Below are 20,036 nucleotides of genomic sequence, written 5' to 3' on the forward strand. Positions count from 1 at the left end.
ATTTATATAAATATTTTAGCTAAAGATTCTCTTAAAACCATTTTCAACATATAGACCAATATAATTCCAACTAATAGTAGGATACAAAACCAGGAATTCAACTTTTACAAAACTAAGAAGTGTGGCACCTAATCATGCTATTATTCCATTCTAACTAATCAACTATTTCCACCTCTATCCATAGTTTACATGTACGCATTCCAAATTCAATAAATTTTATTTATTACTCATAGTTTATCATCATTTAATCAACCCCAACCTATTAAGGATGTCAAACCTAGTCAACAACAGGTTGCCACACTCATAGAAATACCCCACCTTATCAGTCAAAAAATGAAGGGTGGTTGACAATGGATCAGCTACCTTATATGTTTCTTTTCAAAGCATAATAATAGCCCATTGCTCTCTACCTCCACTTTTGTAGTGTGAACTAGCTGTGTAGCCCCAACTCCTAGTGCCTCAAAACTCGTGGTTGGACATCCATCTAGGAACATTCTTCTCACAAGGATCCCAGAGAATGTCTCATCAATTTGGTGGAGTTGTGACCTACCTGTAACAATGGTTACAGGTCAATGGAACGGGCATGCATGCCATCGTGGACAATGACTACTATCCGGACGAGGGGAACTTTTCTCGATCACATTTCGTCGGTGGTGCAATTATTCGTCGGTCGGGAGCGGAGCTTCCGCCGCGCGGCACGTATTATTCATCGGGAGGTGCTCCATTTTTTCGCCGTGATCATTCTTCCAGCACTGGACGAGCTTCGCGATTGATCGCGAATCTAGCGGTTGCTTTCATGCTCGATTTCATGCTTGTCACACGACTCCTGTGCCCTTCTCCACTTCTCGTTTTTTGGTCTGTCGCTAGCACTGTTTGTCCTTGTGGCCATACTTTGTCCCCCTGATCTCCGCACCTAACCTATACTTGTATCTAACAGTTCTAGTCGATCAGATCAGTGACTCCTCCACTCTTGTCCTGCACGGTTGCTTCCGCGCTATTACCTAGATTGTGAACCAACCGACTCCTCTCCTTCGCTGCTTCTTCCATCGTGTCTGCGCTCTAATTCAGATAGTCGATCCACGCGCGCGCACCGGCAGAACGAATTGATAGGTTGATTGAACAAGGATGCGGGATGTGACGGTTTTGTGATTTTTGCACGGAGTGCTGTTTTACGAGTCTTACGAGCTGTGGAGTGTCGCGAGTGGAAGCTATTCTCGATTTGAGGTGCACTGAGCTTGGGCATTGCAAGGGAGGAATGGGAGGGCATTGTGACGAGAAACGAGTCGAAATGCTGACCTGAGGATTCACAAGGGTTAATGCTATAGACTTGAGTGTTAGGGTTTAAGATGTGAATAAAAAGAGCTTGTGATACCGTAGGCACGTGATGGCCAAGATGGCGGATGGTACGCCGCTTCTTTCCGCCTCGACGCTGCGGACTTTGGCGGATAAATTGTATGAGAAGCGGAAGAATGCTGCGCGCGAGGTACGTACTATCGTATTGTTCTGTTTTTTACTTTTAGTCTGGTTTAAGTTTTGTTATTTCTCTAGAAAATAAATGAATAGCAGAAGCTGTTGTTCTATTTTTTATTTTTTATTATTTATTTATTGGATTTTGTGATTAACGATGCTGAAAGGATCTTCTGCTTACCTTAGAACAATCGCACATTCACGGAAAGTTCTTGATTTCCCTGTGTATCGAATTCACTTGGATCAGTTCTTTGTGTTGTCACTTGGGGGATGTAGGATACGTTAGAGATAGCATATAAGAGATCGTTTCATCTGCTCTTAATATTTGGATGAAAAGAGGAAAATGAAACCTTCGTATTTGTGCTAGGTCGATGCCGTTATGCACTCACTGGCGAGGTGAAAAAAGTTGTCCGAGAGTCTTTGCTTATTATTAGTTTTGTCGAAGAATGAACTGGTTCAATGTTCCTCTGTAAGAATAACAGATCAAGCATGAAAAAATTTCTACCGCTAGTGACTATTTGAAATTGTATTATGAGCTTTATTCTATTCGTGTTTAAGTAGTATCGATGGGGTTTGTTACTGTCCCTGCCTGTACTTTCTGTGGATATCATGTTAAAGACGAAATGTAGTTTTCAATAAGTCAACGGTTCGCATATGGAGCACTTTCGATGCTTGTTTTCCTATTTCTGTCATGGATGCACTCGATCACTACGTAGGGACGACAAGATGTGCATTGATATTAGATTTTAGCATTGCAAGATATATAGAGCTTTAAACGAAGACACGCAACTTGACTTGCTGGTAAAATGAATTTGTATTTTAATGGCTAATTCAAATGCTTCGCACTCATGAGAGGTAATTATCTGTTTGCTCTACGATTATGATTGAAGATGCCTTTCACATGTCATATGTCTTCTCTTGCTTTCATGCATGGTTCTATTATTGACCAGTGGTTATTTGAGTGTGTAGGTGGAGGCAGTAATCAGGGGCCTTGTTGCTCAGCAGGATCATCAGAGGATATCCAGCCTTTTACATCTTCTTGTTCATGACTTTGCACTATCCCCGCAGTCCAATCATCGTAAGGTAGAAAGTCCTCAGGTTTTACCTTTGATTAAGGCATTATTGCTGGATCCTTCACTATGGCATTGGATTTCTCGCCTGTATATTTGGTGTGTGCAAGCGGTTAAGGGTGATAAGAAATAATTCTCTCCTTTTTTTAGCAGGGAGGCTTGATTGGGCTTGCGGCTGCAACAATGGGTTTGGGGTCTGATGCCGCTCAACATCTGGAGGTAAGTATAGCTTTTGTTGTCGATTAGATGTCATATGATAATCTGGCATCATAACCTTTATAAATTGTAGGGGGTTGAAACTAATACTTCTTGGGGAGCGGACTTTTTGATGAGTACTTAGGAAATGCCCTTTTCATGCTTCTTATCGGGCATGGTGCTATGTGCTTCAGAAAATCATTCCCCCAGTCTTGAATTCCTTCACAGACCAGGATATTCGCGTCCGATACTATGCCTGTGAAGCGCTATACAATATAGCCAAGGTGGATAATCTATTCTTACCATTCAAACTTGGAACCTTTTTTTCTTTTTTTAATTAAAAAATGCATCTAGAGCTTGGTAATTGTAGTCACAAAGTAGAAACATGGACTCTTTAATTCGCCAGTGTGGTCTCTTATGTTTGATCATGTCATTGACATATTCTTTAACGCTTCAAACGTCGTTATGTGTTCCTAAACTTTTCTTTTTTCAACTCTCGATTCTGTCATCAACTCAAAATCCTTCTTTTTTGCTTTTTGCTTTTTTTGATTTTTAGGTGGTAGAATAGCGTGATATGAATATCTCCTAGAACCTGTTTTAGTAACTTGTAAGATATCGGCATGCTTCCAGGCCACACGAGGGGATCTCGTGTTCTTTTTCAATGATATCTTTGATGCGCTCTGCAAACTCTCAGCAGATTCCGAGCCTAGTGTACAGCAGGCGGCCCACCTCCTGGATCATATAGTGAAGGTTAGGGCTTGCTTCTTTGACAAATGTTGATGATAATGCATTTGGACTCCATACATGATTTTTTTAGGGGGGTTGGCAGCCATTATTGAATTGTCATCTTACGCAGGTGTTTTATTTATTTACTTACAATAATTTTATTTCTTAAATACCTTTATTTAAGTTAGTCCTATTTTTCGTAGGGTCCTTAGCTAAATTACTGTTTGTGTGACATTGGACCAGGACATTGTAGCACAGAGTGATCAATTCAGGTCAGCTGTTGTATGCATTCTTTTTATTGCAGAGACTTGTTCATAATTGCTATGTGAAGAGTTTGCATGGAGTTGTTTATGAGTTTAAGCTGCCAGAAACAGCTGCCTTTCACTGAAAAGCTCAACCCTTTTATTGCGTTAAATTTTGTAGTGCTTGTTGGAATGTGGAACCTAAATAATGTTCATATTTAATGTTTACAGCATTGAAGAGTTCATTCCGCTTCTTAGGGAGCGTATGAATGTGTTGAATCCTTTTGTGCGACAATTCTTGGTGGGATGGATTACTGTTTTGGATAGAGAAACTGAAATCGATATGCTTGGGTTCCTACCAGATTTTCTCGACGGTGCGTTACAAATAATTAGTTCCGTCATTTTATCTTAAGAGCTCTTGTGATTCGCTTTGCAGTAGATCTAAATATCGTGTGCGTTACAATGCTTGAAGTCGAATCTATCTTCTGCCTCTTGAAACTCTGAGCTATAATAACGTGACTAATGACATTTCTTGGTGATATTAATCATTGCTGAGTCGTTATTAATTTTGTAATATCTTAGATCATTCAGTATCTTTAGTTTGCTTATTTATTCCATTAGGTAAAGAAACTTCTTGTTTGCACTGCAGGGTTATTTAATATGCTCAGCGACAGTAGCCATGAAATCCGCCAACAAGCTGACTCTGCACTTGAAGAGTTTCTTCGAGAGATCAAGGATGCTCCGGTAGGACATTAAATTTGTGGTCTTTGATGCCCATGATGCCTTGATTTTCATTTCTTGTTGGTCGGTAGATTCGTTCAATCATTTCCAGGGTTCATCTTGCTTGAATCGGGCAGCTTTTTGGACAATAATTATTTCAATCAAAGACTTTGAAAATTTGATATCATTTTGAGATAATTCTAACTGTTTTTGTTGTCATTTGTCTGCAATAGTCTGTGGATTACGGGAAGATGGCAGAGATTCTTGTGCAGAGAGCAGCGGCCCCAGATGAATTTACCAGGCTAACATCATTTTCTTGGGTAGTTAACGCCCATGCTTATCTCGTTTAAGTTACTTCGCAGACTGTGTATCATGTGTAAGTCTTCTGCAATTCAAAATGGTCAACTTTCTGTTTTTTGGTTCCTTATTTTTCTTGTATGTATTGCAGCTGAATGAATTTGTGAAACTCTCTGGTGAGCAACTAGTGCCTTATTATGCTGACATTTTGGGGGCCCTGTTACCTGCCATTTCAGACAACGAGGAAAGAATTCGAGTGGTTTGTTTTCTATACTTAGCTTCGTACTTCAAATTCCATTGGGCCTTTCTTTTTCTTTGTCTCGTATAATAGAAGTATACATTATACTAGTTGATTCTATAAACGCATTTGGAATGGATGCAATTTGGCGATAGTTTTTGCACTGGAGAAGCGAGATCTGTCACGATTTTTAGCGACGTAGCCTACCTTGTCATCATGTTTTGTTCCTATATAACGCGATTATTGTTTATCATACCTCCCTTTATGACTTATTTATCTAGGCCATGTTGTATGTTGTTCCAGGTAGCCAAAGAGACTAATGAGGAACTTCGATCTGTAAAGGCAGAACCAGCTGAAGGGTTCGATATTGGCGCGGTTCTTGTTATCGCTAGAAGGTAAACTTCAGACTTGACAATATGCTTCTAGCTCAATTTTCATTAATTGCTTCTTGTTTATGAACACAGGTTGATCTACTTTTAGAAAGCCAAATAATTTTTCGAAAGATTCTGTATATGCTGATTATTGTCCTATTGAAGTGCACTATCGCTTACTATTATACCATGATTTGTCCTTAACATGCTTGCCAAAGATCTTCAAATACTTACTGCTGTATTTTGGTTAGCAATCACTAATGATTATGATTCGTTTAAAGTGCAGATCGAGTCTCCGATTTTAGGGATCTCTGAAGCATCACTAATGGTAATTTTGATTTGCAGGGAACTGGGAAGTGATTGGGAAGCTACGCGTTTGGAAGCGTTGCGTTGGATAGCACTTCTTCTGGAGAGACATCGAACTGAGGTCACTTTTTTGCTTCATGCATCGTTCTCTAGATTTAATGATGTTGATATCCAAAATTGCTCGCAACCATGTAAACCTGTCTATGCTAAGGTCACGTCGGTAGTTCTACGTTCGTAGTGGTTATGCTTGTTATCAGAAGCAGCGAAGCTCGTAGTTGATACTTTTTGGGGCTGGGGTACAGGTTCTTTCCTTTTTGGATGATATATTCCCTGCCCTGCTATCTTCCTTAGCCGATACTTCAGATGAAGTGGGTCCTACTTAACTTTAACACATTTCTTTTTCCACTGCAAGAAGTTTTGATGAGAGAGTTTAGAAGCATATAAAAATTGTACTCAAAACATTCTGACGTTCTCAAAGTTTTTATTTTATTCTATTTATTTTTTTATTGTTTGTTCTGTTTTAATCTTGTTTCTTGTCGAGTCTAACTAAACCTGGATTAGTAGTTGAGGTAAGATTGAGTGAATATCTTTTGCAATATGCTGAACTGGCTTCTAAGCGCGTGAACCAGGTGTGGGCTCATTCGTTTCACCTTTTGTAATAGACACCTATAATTCCACACAGGCTTACGTAAATACGATGTCCTCTATTTTCCTTAACAATGGGTTGTGAAATTTATTCGCAGGTAGTTTGTCTTGTCTTGGAGGTTCAAGCCTGTATTGCTGGAGATGCTCAACATTTCCACCGGCTCATGGTCTTTCTTGTTCATAAATTCAAGATTGAGCAGACTCTTCTTGAAAAGTAAGCACTTGTATACACTCAACTCCAGAATAGAACGATCACATCTTTTTTACATCAGCCGTATGTAGCGGACGAGCATGGTTAGTATGACTTCCGTTATCTGTGCAATATCCTTCAAGAGGGGTCATTCTTAGAAGAGAATTCTGCTTGCAATTTTACGCATTGGATCTTCTGAAATATTTTGTCTGTGAATGCCATTTTGTTTTGTAATAAAAGCAAACTCAGCCTTGTTTCTTTGAAATTTGTAAGGTTTTGTAAGACTTTTAACATTACATCTACTTACAAATCACACATTTCTATCTACCATGAAAACCAACATAAAGTGGACTAAACATAAATGGAAGTCTAATGATCCAACATTGAACTGTAGAAAGGATTCCTGGAGCTCATTAAGCATGCTGCTTAAAGTATGATTACTCTGCAGGGATAATTGGAATATGTTTAACTTGATTCCCCTTAATACTCCCATCAGGTGTGTGGTGACTTGCGTTTCAGTTAATAAATGTTCCTTCGCTTTGCGGCGTGCTGTCAATGCAGGAGAGGGACTTTAGCATTACGGCGTTTGTGCACTCTCTTGGATGCAGAAAGAGTCTATAGAGAACTAGCTACCATATTTGAAGGAGAGGCTGACCTAGAGTTTGCCACTATCATGGTGCAGGTTAGGTTTACAAACATGGCTTTTATCTTTTAAAGTTAAGTCGTAGACTGTGGTGGGCGTGTCTAGAATGCAATAATATTCATTTCACAGTTACCTTATTGGAAAAGGTCGTCTCCACCAAAAATGAATGTAGCTACTTATCTAGCAGACCGGTTTAAAGGTGTTTGAGTTAATAACTCCTGTTTTTGCAAGTGCAGGCACTGAATTTGATACTGCTCACAGCACCAGAACTGGCTGAAATGAGATCTCTTTTGAAGCTGTCCTTATTAAATCCAGCTGGTGGTGATCTTTTTGTCTCCTTGTCGTCCTCGTGGTGTCACTCATCGATCGCTACTGTTAGCTTGTGTTTGCTGGCACAGGTAAAATAATCTTTGCCTTCAAAACCAACACAGAACTTTTATTAATTGTACGACAATATGAGTTCGATTTTTGGTGCAGGTGGTCTAGTAGGGAGGTAGTTATGTCGCTTCAGCTGTTCCTGAAAAGAAAATGTTGCATAGTTCTATCTTTGGACTGATAGTGAGATCATCCGCTACGCAGGCGTATCAGCATGCGAGTGCCGTCATTCAGGCACTTGGGGAATCCGACATAAACGTGAATTTGCTTGTACAAGTTGATAAACTTGTGCGACTTTTGGAAACTCCTACTTTTGCCTACTTGAGATTACAGGTGATTCTTGCGACAACATTAGCTGTAATATTGCACTTCTGTGAGGTTTTTCTGTTCGAAAGGGAAGGATCTTATGTATCAAAACATTAAAATCATATTTCCACGTTCATTATGGATTGCATCAAAGCGTCATGTCGTGCTGGGCTGATTGCACATCTGCATTTTTAAGGAGTACCTTTTACTTTGATGTCAGACCTTGCTCTTACTTGGGATTTCATGGAGCTCGTATTTATAACCTGGTTTAATTTCTTGGGTGATTTGTTTGCAATAGCCTTTTTAATCAAGCTATTCATTATATTTCTGTAAACTGCACTTTGTTGATTTAAGTGTTTTGGAATGTTGAAAAAATTGCTGGGTGGTGATACGTGTTGCAGTTATTGGAGCCAGGTCGCTATCCAAGTTTGCTTAAAACCCTGTATGGTCTTCTTATGCTTCTTCCACAGGTACACCGTTGTTATCTCTGATTTGTGTTTAGTTTTTTTCCATTTTACTTGATACTATTGTTTTGAGTTCAACTGCTTGCCTCCTCATTAAATTACAATATCCCATTCACAGCAAAGCGCCGCATTCAAAATGCTGCGTACAAGATTGAAGACAGTGCCCTCGCAGACTTTCATGCACATGCAATCCTCTCTAGCATCTAGTCAATTTCCGGGGCTTTCTGCGATAAGGAGATCAGCTTCGGCTGGGGGTTTTTCTCAACGTTTATCTCATATTCCTTCTATACAAACCTCATCCACAAGCGAGGACAGTGACAGGATTTCAGATAGCACCAATGGTCCGCTCGGCATCAACTTCGCAGCACAGTTGAAGCAGTTTGAGTACATGCAACACCAGCATCATTTGTACCAAAGTCAAAATAATCCCCCTCGGCGGACCTTGACACCCCCACCAGCTCAGGTGTGTTGTCCCCCCAAATACTTGTGCTGGTTAGGACATCAGTAAAACCTTCATTTTCGTTTGAATCGAAAGCATCCGTTCACATGTACACGATATTTTGAAAACATAGAAAATGTCCCACGTGAAGCGTGGATCTTTGTTCGAGGATGTTGTTGAAGACCTGGTTGCGTAGTTGACGATGAGCACCTTGCTTAGCTTCTTGCTTGGTTTTTATATTCTCAGAATGGACATCATCCTTCAAATATATCAGACGATATGACTGATTCAATGAGGAGGACAAGGGCTGATTCACAGGTACGGATGCCACAGCGAACGTCATGGCGGAGCTAGTACCGAAGCCGAAATTGTTCATCACATGTGCTATAGGTAGTTATTAACAGGGTCTTACTTGATTCATTTCCTGTACGATTTGTTTGTATAGTAGTTAATCTCTCTATTGGTCATTGACATCTCATTCGATTCATTGTGACGTAGCATCTGTTGCACCACAGCCCCACTCTGGACAACGTTAGGTTTGAGTGGATAAAAGCAAAGTAAGCGGTGGATGTTAGAGGGGTTACTTGGAGTTTCCCCAGGCTCTGTAGATGTAAAAAGTTCACTGAGGGGAATTTTTGAAGTTTTAAGTTCTGTTACTAAATTTTTCAATTCAGATGGGCTATATTTTAGCTTTCAAGAATACAATAATATTCGTACATGCAGCTAGCATCTTAGATATTGTCATTAAGGTTGCTTATGTCATGATGAAATGGTTGTTTGCATCTCTCTTACCATTTGTGTTATTTTGTTGGAAAGTGGGATTAGTGAGTTTCATTCTCGTGGAGTTTGAAATTTGGATAAGTTAGAACTGCTGTGCATCTATAAATACCATAGTTGGGATGCTCATGAGATTTTCATGAGAAGAAAATATAAAGCTTTTTTCCAAGCATGTGCTAATAATTTTGGAAAGAGAGCAACAAATTGAGGTTGTTTTGTTTTAGATCCAAGCAATTTCTACAATAAACTACAACAAAAATCACTTAAGGTCCATTGATAGGCTATTTGTTGTATTTGACAATCCTAGCTTTGATATGAGACGTGTTCTAAATAGTAAAGCAAAACTAATTGCAAAAGCCTAGATATCAATTACTTGTGCTTCGTGCCTAAGAAAGTTCACTTCAAAATTAATGTGAGAAATTGATCTAAAGAAATCCAAGGGCCTCCATTAATAAATTAATTCATAATTAACTTGCAATTACCAATGGTGGGGGTAAAACTCACCTTTCAATCTAAATTATAACTAAATTATTTAATTAAGAGTTTTTTGTAATTGGTGGTATAGAGTGAAAGATGAAAATAATAAAAAAACAAAGAAGAAAAACACAAAACAAGTCAAATTATTGCAATTTAGGAATTACATACTACAAAACTAATCACAATATGCATTACAAACAAGATCTAAGAACTATGCAATATTATAACAAGATACATGAGTCTTATTATCAAACAACGTAGTAACAAAACAAGAACAAGATTAAGTCCAAAGCTAGACAATAAGACATATATTGTCAAATCTAAGGAGCCCCTTAGCCTTGGTACTTATATATATTAGGATTCAAAAAAGCTTCTAGATAACTTCTTGTTGAAGGCTTTGCTCCCAAGTCATCTTAGGATGCTTCTTGAGCAGTTTTGATTTTAATGCATTATAAAGCAATCTCAAGAACCTTCTCCTATGACTTTCTATATTGTTTGGGAGTTAACCAAACTTATGAACGTCTTTTAGAACTTTCTAAAATATTCTAAAATCTTCTAAGACCTTTTAAAAACTTTTAAAAATCTTCTTGAGATGGATGTTCATGATATGTTCACTACATTTTTATTCAATATATATATATATATATATATATATATATATATATAATATAAAAAAATATTAAAATTATAGCTATTAAGAATAAGTTATAGAGATTTAAAGTTAAAAAGTAAATAATAAAAATATTAAATAAATATGATTTATTCTAAGGATAATTTTCTTAAGAGATGAAGGATTTGATCCTCATTAAAGCTCAAAAATAGTATATAATGATATCTTAGAAAGGCCACAAGGCCTTAGACTTTTCTTCTTATCTATACCTATAGTTTTATAATCTATTTGGGACTTTTGTACCTTCTTTTTTACAAGGACTCTACAAAAATATAACAAATAATAAATTATTAGTATTTAGTTTCTTGTATATAAATTTCATCTTTAATATCTTTACTACAAAGAAATTTGTTTCACTACAAAAAATAATAATAGAAGTAAGTGCAACAAACTATAAAATTATAATGCAGATATTTTATTTTATTTATAATAAAATAAAATATTTTTATTAAATACCTTGTCAAATAAATTTAATGTTGTTTTTTTTAATATTATACTAGGAACAAGTTTAAAAGAAAAAAACCAATTTAGGTTTCTCAACCATTTTGAACCTAATATTAATAATACTAGTAGAATTTTAATGCAATAAGTGTACAATAAATGTAATAGAAACATAAATAAATACGACTTTAATGTTATTCCAAATATTGATGCTTAAAATCATTTATATTCAAAAAAATATTAATCTTTATAGAATTATTGTCACGGATATATATGTACTATAATTGTTACTTAAGTAATATGAATAGGTAGAAGTAGATAAAAGTAGATTAATTTCATAATACCTTCTAGAAAAACTCCCTAGAAGCTTCTCAGACATTGTTTTGACTTTACATGTGATTATAGTTGATTGGTAGGTTAAAAACTTGGTCAACAAGTTCACCACATGCCACATATATTGGTAGCTTGTAAAGTAAGCTAACTATATGGTGTCCATATAAAAAACTTGCCTTGCAAGTTAAGATACTTGTCATGCAAAGTCAACACATTTTTGAAGATCCTATAGAATGTCATTATATAGATTCTAGATAGATAGTATATATAGAGATAAGAATGAAGCTTTCTTTATTCTTGTGATTATTTTTTTACTTCTAGTCTAATTTCAAGAATCTCTAATTTTATTATCTTTTGATAATAGCCATTCAAATTTTTTTTTAATATACATACTTGTCTATTTCTATTTTTCAATATTTCTTTGCAAGAGTCTCATTTTTTTTTATTTACTTTCATCAAGTTCTTATCCTTGAGAAATTGATAAGATATATATTTAATATTAAAACTTTGTTTTTTTTTTAAATTAAGAATAGATTATTTTATTTTTTTTAATAAGACTTAAGTGTATTAGGAGTTGTGGATTACCCTCTTTTAAATTGATATTGTCTTTAGTATTTTTTCTTGTTTTCAAGTCTTCTCTTCTATTTGTCTTAAGCGATAATAGACATCTTTTATTTTTTAAGTTTTATCATGGCAAAGCTTCTTAAAATGAAAAGCGTAATGGCACAAATGCAAGAGCAACTGAAAGAACTAATGCTTGCGATGCATCAACTCAATTTACCATGACAAGGAACAATAAGAATGGCAAAGAATGAAGACATAGAGATGATTAGCAGTGCTTCAATACTTGCACCAAATCATATCTCTTCTCCTATGGAGGAACATCCTTCCAATGTTAGAAAATCAAGGATTGCACTACCAAAGAAGTTTGATGGCATAAGATCTAAGTTTCAAGGATTTATTAATCAAGTATAACTTGTGATTAAACTTCAACTCAAAAGCTATCCAATTCAAAGATTACAAATTAGATTCAATAATACATTCTTTTTAAATTCAATATTATCATGATTTTTATCTTTCTTAAATGATGAGATCCAATATTAGATAATCTAGATGCTTTTTTGGTGGAATTTTGATCAATGTATAGAGAATATGATACAATTTGTGTTACAATCAATGAGATCTATATTTTTTGTCAAAGTAATTAATTGATAATATTATATGCTTCTTAATTTTGACAACTTATAACTAATATCAAGTGAGATGATGCTACACTTGCTAGCCAATTTTTCTACAAATTTTAATATGATATAAAAAAATTGATGCTTAAGTTACTTAATCTTCAAACATTGAGTCAAGCAATTGACTTTCCTGTAAGATACGACAATTTACTTTTTGAATTTCAATTTGAGAGTTGCTTAAGTGTACTTCAACATTATTACAATTCCATGACAATGTCAATGTCTTTTCAATAAATACATTCAAAAATAGAAGATATACAAATTAATGCAGTATGTTTTAAATATCTTACTAAGCAAGAAAAAACTTGTCATCATCAAGAAGGATTGTGCTTGTGTTATGAAGAACCTAAGTACACTATTCAATATTATCCAAAAAAATGACTCAACCACAAAATGAAGAGTACGGTTGTCAAAGAAGATAATATGTTGAAAACAAAGTTTATCCAACTATAATAGGAATCGTGCACTTGGAACCTTATACAATACCTAATGAAGGTCCTATTATCTCTTTAGAATCCTCTCCTTGTTTTACAATAAATATTATTTTAGGACCTAAATATCACAAAGCCTCTACCTTAATAGATTCAAGAGCCTCAACATATTTCTTAGCTAAAGAATTTGCTAAAAGATATAATATACCTTTAGTAAAGAAAACTAAATCTATTTATATAGAAATTAGAGATGTTTTTCCATTGTCTTCAAGAAATGTTATTCATGAAATCCTTCCCATAGAAATAACAATTAATGGTCTCATTAGCTTTGTAATATTTAATATCATAAGATCTTCTACTAATTCAATTATTTTAGATTTATCATGGATAAAAAAATATAAATCAAAAATAGATTAAATTTCTCGTAGTCTTGATTTTTTTTAAAATATAATCAAGAATATAATCAATCAAATAAAAAGTGATAAGTCTAGTACAATCAAATTTGTATTTGTAGGTGTAAGGACTTTCTTACATGCTCCAAAAGAAGAATTATCTTATGTCATTTATGCTCCATTTGTTCCTAATGGTGGAAAGACTTCAAATGGCATTTCAAGCCAATATTAAGATTTTAAAGATATATTTGAGAAGAAGAATGCAGATATTCTATCAAAACAACATCCCTATAATTGCTTAATTGACCTTTAAGAAGGAGTCCAAGTATCATTTGGATCAATTTATAATTTATTACAAAATTAGTTGATTGAACTCAAGGAATATATTGAAGAAAATTTGGCCAAGAACTTCATATACTATTCCAAAGTTCTAGTAAGAGCTCCAATTTTATTTGTGAAGAAAAAAGATGGATCATTGCAAATGTGTGTTGATTATCGAGGACTCAATAAAATCACCATCGAGAATATGTATTTGCTACTTTTGATATCTAGACTTCTTAATCAGTTGAATGAAGGTAAGATCTATACAAAAATAGATCTTTGAGGAGCATACAATTTAGTACACATCAAAAAAGGAGATGAATAGAAGACTACATTTCAAACAAGGTATAGATATTTTGAATACATTGTCATGCCTTTTGGACTTATAAATATACCAATAAATTTTCAACATCTAATGAATGATATTTTTTGAGAGTTTTTAGCTGACTTTATTTTCTATTATCTAGACATCTTAATCTATTCTAAGAACTCAAAAAAATATGAACTTCATATTTATCGTGAATTACAAAAACTAAAAAATATAAGATTCTATGCCAAAATAAAAAATTTTATATATATATTCTATACTAATCAAATTGATTTCTTAAAATACATCATTTCAAATAATAAACTTATGTTGGATCTTAAAAAAGTTCAAACTATTATAGATTGGAAGATTTCAAAAAAAGTAAATTATATCCAATATTTTTTAGAATTTGCCAACTACTATTGGATCTTCATCAAGAACCTCTTTCAAGTTGCAGCTCTACTTACATGTTTCACTTGTGAAGACAAACTTCAATGGAATCAAGAAGCACAAGTAGTATTTGAAGCTTTAAAAATAGTCTTTATTTTTACACCAATCTTGTATCACGTCGACTTTTCTAAGCCATTTTTTATGAAAACAAATACATCAGACTTTACTTTCAATGTTGTATTATCACAAATGGGAACATATGATAAACTTCATGCAATAGCTTTTCATTCAAAAAAAATTTTAATAGCCAAGATCAACTATAAGATTCACAACAAAGAATTTCTCGCAATTATTGATTTGTTTCAAGAATGACACCATTATCTAGAAGGCTCTTTTAATCCAATCACTATTTATATCAATCGTAAGAATCTTGAATACTTTATATCAACACGTGTTTTGAATTATCGCCAAGCCTATTGAAACATGTCTCTGTCAAAATTTGATTTTAAAATCACTTATTGACCTGAAAAACAATAAGGTTTGTCAGATATCCTTTTAAGATGTTCTTATCTTACACTAAAAGAATGAGATGCATCTTTTGATCAACAAAGAATGATTTGTTTGAAGCCAGAGTATTTTCATCTTTGAACAATAAAATCAATATTTATTATTGATTTAATCCTTATAAAATAAATTCAATGAAGTATTTCTTTTGATCTTCTTATTCATAATATCAAGAATCTTTCTTCTAAGTCTCATGAACCTTCCATGTTTGAGTTGAAAAATAACCTACTCTATTTCAAAATATGCCTATATATTCTAGAAAAAGAAGTATGTTTATGTATTTTTCAAGCACATCATGACTTTCTAGTAGTCAAATATTTTGGATACAACAAAATTTTAGAACTTATATCCTAAGATTTTTGATCGCTACAAATGTAAAAAGTAGTGAAAGACTTTATCCAGTCATGTGATGTTTGTTCAAGGTCAAAAACTTCTTATTATCAATCTTATAGACTTCTTCAACTATTACCCATTCTAAAACAACCATGGTCCTTTGGTTCTATAGATTTTATCACAAATCTTCCAATCTCAAGTTCTTATGAGTCTATATTCATGATAGTAGATTGTTTCATTAAAATGGCATATTTTGTATCATATATAAAAGTTATCATAGATGAAGAAATAGCCAAGCTTTTCTTTGACAACATCTATTACTATCATGGATTGCCTAAAGATATTATATCAAATAGGAGAACTTAGTTTGTATCAAGATTTTGGAGAATACTTTTTAAGATTCTAAAAATAGATATAAAATATTTTTGGCTTTTGATTCTTAAACTAATGAATAAATAAAATATATAAATCAAGTTTTAAAGCAATATTTGAGGTGTACCATCAACTACCAATAAGATTATTGAATAATTTTTTTGCTATTGGAAAAATTTGCTTATAATAACATGGTACATTCTTCTATACAATAAATACCTTTCTTTGCTAATCATGGTTATTATCCACAATTTGATACTTTTGACTTTTCAAAAGTTGATAATCATGTAGCAAAAGATTTGGCAAATTATTTATTTGAGCTACATATAATAATAAAGGTGCAACTAAAAGAAACTCAAGAACAACAAAAGAGCAAAGTGGATGCTTATTGCAAGAAACAACCTCGTTTTTATGTTGGTAATAAGATATGGTTACTTTGTTGTAATATTAAAACTATTTGCCATTGTGACAAGTTGGATTATTGTAGACTTGGACCGTTTTTTATTTGTAAACAAGTCAATTTAGTTGCTTATCAATTATATCTATTAAAATCTATGAAAATCCATCCTATATTTAATGGGTCTCTTTTAGAGCCATATAAGACAGTGAATATTTCGGAAAGAAGAGAAATACCACTCCATCCTATAGAAGTGGGTAATAATTAAGAATTCGAGGTAGAAGAAGTCTTAGACTCAAGGCGACGTTGACATATGTTGGAATATCTTATTCATTGGTATGGATATGATATTAGCAATCGCACATGGGAGCCGACAAAAAAATCTTATAAATATAGTAGAGAAGGTGAAAGCTTTTCATCAATAACATCTATCAAATCCAAGATGAAGGATAGCAAATCTTTGCTATAAAAGAAACACAATTTAGAAAAGATTACATTCTACTTTCTATCATTATTTGTAGTTTTTATATAATTGTGGTATTAAAGAAATGGAGAACCAATAGTCAATGGATTCAACTAAAGAACCATCATTTGCTCACTTATTGGACAAGACATTGTAATTATCATAGCCTTCAACGTAATAGCAATGAAGACCTTCAAGAAAAATATGTTCTTTCTCAAATAGATGGTGAGATGTAACACGTTTGGTATCACGACTTGAAAAAAGACTCTCAATGTTTGGTGATTTTATTGGAGGTAGGAACAACTTCTAATGGTGTTACAAATGTTTTGTTTGAAAGAAGTTACAAAGATTTCAACAATGATCAAATAACAGGGTGGTTTTCTTTTCTTAGAATGGAATATTATCAATGGCTAAGAGGACCTATCAACTACCTTCAAAAAGAAGAAAGATCCGAATATGTGACAAATACAATTTGCTGCATTTTAAACTTCCTAAACATATTATCACTACTCTTCATGACACTCGTTCCTAGAAAGGGGGATAATATCATGGATATATATATATATCATAATTGTTACTTAGATAATATGAATAGGTAGAAGTAGATAAAAGTAGATTAATTTCATAATACCTTCTAAAAAAGCTTTCTAGAAGATTTTTAGATGTTGTTTTGACTTAACATGTGTTTGTAGTTGATTGGTAGATTAAAAACTTGATCAATAAACTAACCACATGCCACATGTATTGATAGCTTGCGAAACAAGCTAACTATGTGGTGCTTATATAAAAAATTTGTCTTCTAAATTAAAATATGTGTCATACAAAGTCAATATTTTTTTTGAAGGTCCTATAGAATGTCACCACATAGATTTTAGATAGATAATATATATAGAGACACAAGAGTGAAGCCTTCTTCACTCTTGTTAATTCTTTTTTTTGCTTCTAGTCTAATTTCAAGAGTCTCTAGTTTCATTTTCTTTTGACAATAGCTATTTCAGTTTTTTTTTTAATATATATATATACTTCTCTATTTCTATTTTGTCATATTTCTTTAAAAGATTCTCACTTATTTATTTGATTTCATTGAGTTATTGTCCTTGACAATTATATATATAATCTATAACAACTTTGAGCAAGGCCCATGATTGTAGGAAGATAAGACAAGAAAACTTTTATTCTTTTAAATGTAGAAGAATATATTTATTGCTTTTATGCAAATATAAAATATTTATTTTTATATTAGAAATATCATTTATATTGTAAACATCTCTAAGTAATATTCTTCAAAAGCTCTTTTTCTATGCATATTCTTGCTTTAACTTTTATACACTTACATACAAAATTGTTATATCTATAAAATCTATATAAAACTTAAAGTATAATAATAATTTATCATAAATGATTAAAAAAACTATTTATATAGATAAAGCTTGTATTATGTTATTTGATTATATAGTATTTAAAAATAAAATTTATTGATAAGTTTTTAAATTTACTTTTTAAAATAGGTGACTAACACACTTTATTCTTTTATTCACTAATCATAAAAGAGTGTCATAAAGTAAACACTTATAATTTATTTATAATTCTAATAATAAAAACCAACTATAAATAATCAATTATATTTCATAAATATTACAAAAATTGAAGTAAAAAACACTAAAATATCATTATTTGATACAAATTTTAAATATGTTCAAAAATTACTTATACATACATACACACACACACATATATATATATATATATATATATATATATTGGAATGTTAAATAAATTCAGGTTTTTACTAAATTGACCTACCTATGATGAAAAATGTGATAACCATGATGAATGTGATTGGAGAAATGAATCTAAAAGTCCTTTTTTATTCATGTTGGATGGATAAATTTAGTAAAAACTTGGGCCTATTTAACATTCCCCTACTTACCTATGGAAATATAAATATACATATATATACATTTTGAAAATTTGTGGTTAATCAGCTTGGAAAGAACCACGAAAATGCTCGGGTGGAAGGAGGAAAAACCGAAACCCCAAAACCCTAAAAGTCGAACCCCTTGTCTCTAGTGCTCACGCGCCTGCTGCAGTGCTGCTGATGCCTGGACATCGCAAATACTTGCAAGTGCCCTCTCGCGATCATCGTGCTCGAGCTCGACCCCGCTCGCTTTGCTGCTGCACCTGCGAATACAATACAATACAATGCTGATGGTGCTGCTGCAGCCCTTCCTGCGCCGCCTCTCGCCATGTCGACTCTCCTCTCTTGCTTCTTTCTCCTCCTCTCACCGCTTCTGTAGCTTAATCACTCCATTCTCTTCAACGCTGTCTCCTTCTGCTCCTCCTCCGGACTCTGCCCCTGCGGAGCTCGACTCTCGCCCGCGTTTTCTTGCGCCCATCCGTCACCTTCTCTCCGACGCCGTCCGCCGCGGCTATGCCAAGTACAACTCCCAGGGTCTAGCACGCGCTACCTCCAACCCCAAGTTTGTTGCCGCTCCCGACGCTGCCATCGTCTTGCATTACTCTGCGATCATCCGATCGATTGTGAATTATTACTCCTTCGTGCACAGTCGCTCCTCCCTCTGGAAAGTCACCTCCATCTACCGCAAGTCGTGTGCGCTCACCTTGGCCCGCAAGCATAGCCTGCGGTCCGCGCAAGCTGCCTACAACAAGTTTGGTCCTAATCTTCGCATTTCCCAGCAGGACGCTGAGGATGATCCCGTAGTCCTGTTCTATCCCGACTCCCTGAAAACCACTGGAAAGTTTAACGTCCACGCCCCCCGCTACAGCCAGGTTACCATTTTGCAGGAGCCTTTTGAGAAGAGGAGATGGCGTTAGGGCTGCCAATCATAGGTGTCTGTAATACTATATTGCGAATGCTCTCGGTCCATACATTTTTCTTCAAGTCAGCTCCGCCGTGCTCTTGCTACAAACTCAGTGGACGATCACTAACTGGATGAGATTTGGGCGAACGTGGCTTATAATTATCACTTCGGGTAATTTTCCCACCCTCTCACATCCACTATATGTTGTATTTTTTGCCTCAACTGAATAGCTCGAGTAGTTGCTATAGCGATGAGATTCCGGAATGAATTACTCACTAGTTCTCCAATTGTGTAGGTGATTGATTAATGTGCTTGTTTAACGACTTCTTAGTTGAATTTCTGAAGGTATGTCATGGAAATATACTGGGAAGAGTGGAGCACATTGGAAGACTACTGCAGCATTGGCTAACCATACCTAGAAAGGGTGAAAATCTGCCGAGCAATCGTTGGAGTGATATTCTCCACACAAAGGTGTAGCTTCTGAGTCCTCGTTAGGGTTTGTAGATTCTGAGATGAGTTACGAATTTTTTTTCAAATTCTTCAAAAGCGAAGTGTTTTCTTTCTGATCTGTAAATTTTTACGTGAGCATATCAGAAGTACTTTCATTCTTT

At 34.3% G+C, this 20,036-nt stretch overlaps 2 protein-coding genes across 5 annotated transcripts; both read left to right on the top strand.

Annotated features, from left to right (window-relative positions):
• Positions 1–745: 745 nt before the first annotated feature.
• LOC112289058 (protein VAC14 homolog) lies at positions 746–9,412 on the top strand. Of its 4 annotated transcripts, none has more exons than XM_024533998.3 (20): positions 746–1,483; positions 2,437–2,550; positions 2,691–2,756; positions 2,927–3,016; positions 3,363–3,482; positions 3,702–3,730; positions 3,932–4,074; positions 4,350–4,444; positions 4,654–4,740; positions 4,869–4,976; positions 5,259–5,350; positions 5,672–5,753; positions 5,935–6,000; positions 6,376–6,491; positions 7,029–7,149; positions 7,347–7,508; positions 7,690–7,818; positions 8,193–8,261; positions 8,374–8,718; positions 8,941–9,412. In XM_024533998.3, exons 1-20 carry the CDS (start codon positions 1,385–1,387, stop codon positions 9,046–9,048), a joined length of 2,241 nt encoding a protein of 746 aa, XP_024389766.1. In that variant the 5' UTR covers positions 746–1,384; the 3' UTR covers positions 9,049–9,412. The 4 variants fall into 4 exon arrangements, with proteins under 4 accessions (XP_024389766.1, XP_073393552.1, XP_024389765.1 ...); XM_024533997.3 differs by having other exon boundaries at positions 971–1,483; positions 2,688–2,756; XM_073537451.2 differs by lacking the exon at positions 5,935–6,000.
• A 9,261-nt stretch (positions 9,413–18,673) lies between these two features.
• LOC112288345 (maturase K) lies at positions 18,674–20,036 on the top strand. The gene is made up of 2 exons (XM_024532458.3): positions 18,674–19,596; positions 19,771–20,036. The coding sequence occupies exon 1, from the start codon at positions 18,806–18,808 to the stop codon at positions 19,436–19,438; it is 633 nt and encodes a 210-aa protein (XP_024388226.1). The 5' UTR covers positions 18,674–18,805; the 3' UTR covers positions 19,439–19,596; positions 19,771–20,036.

The sequence above is a fragment of the Physcomitrium patens genome, chromosome 11 (genome assembly GCF_059467195.1).
Source record: "Physcomitrium patens ecotype Gransden chromosome 11, ASM5946719v1, whole genome shotgun sequence".
NCBI lineage: Eukaryota > Viridiplantae > Streptophyta > Bryopsida > Funariales > Funariaceae > Physcomitrium > Physcomitrium patens.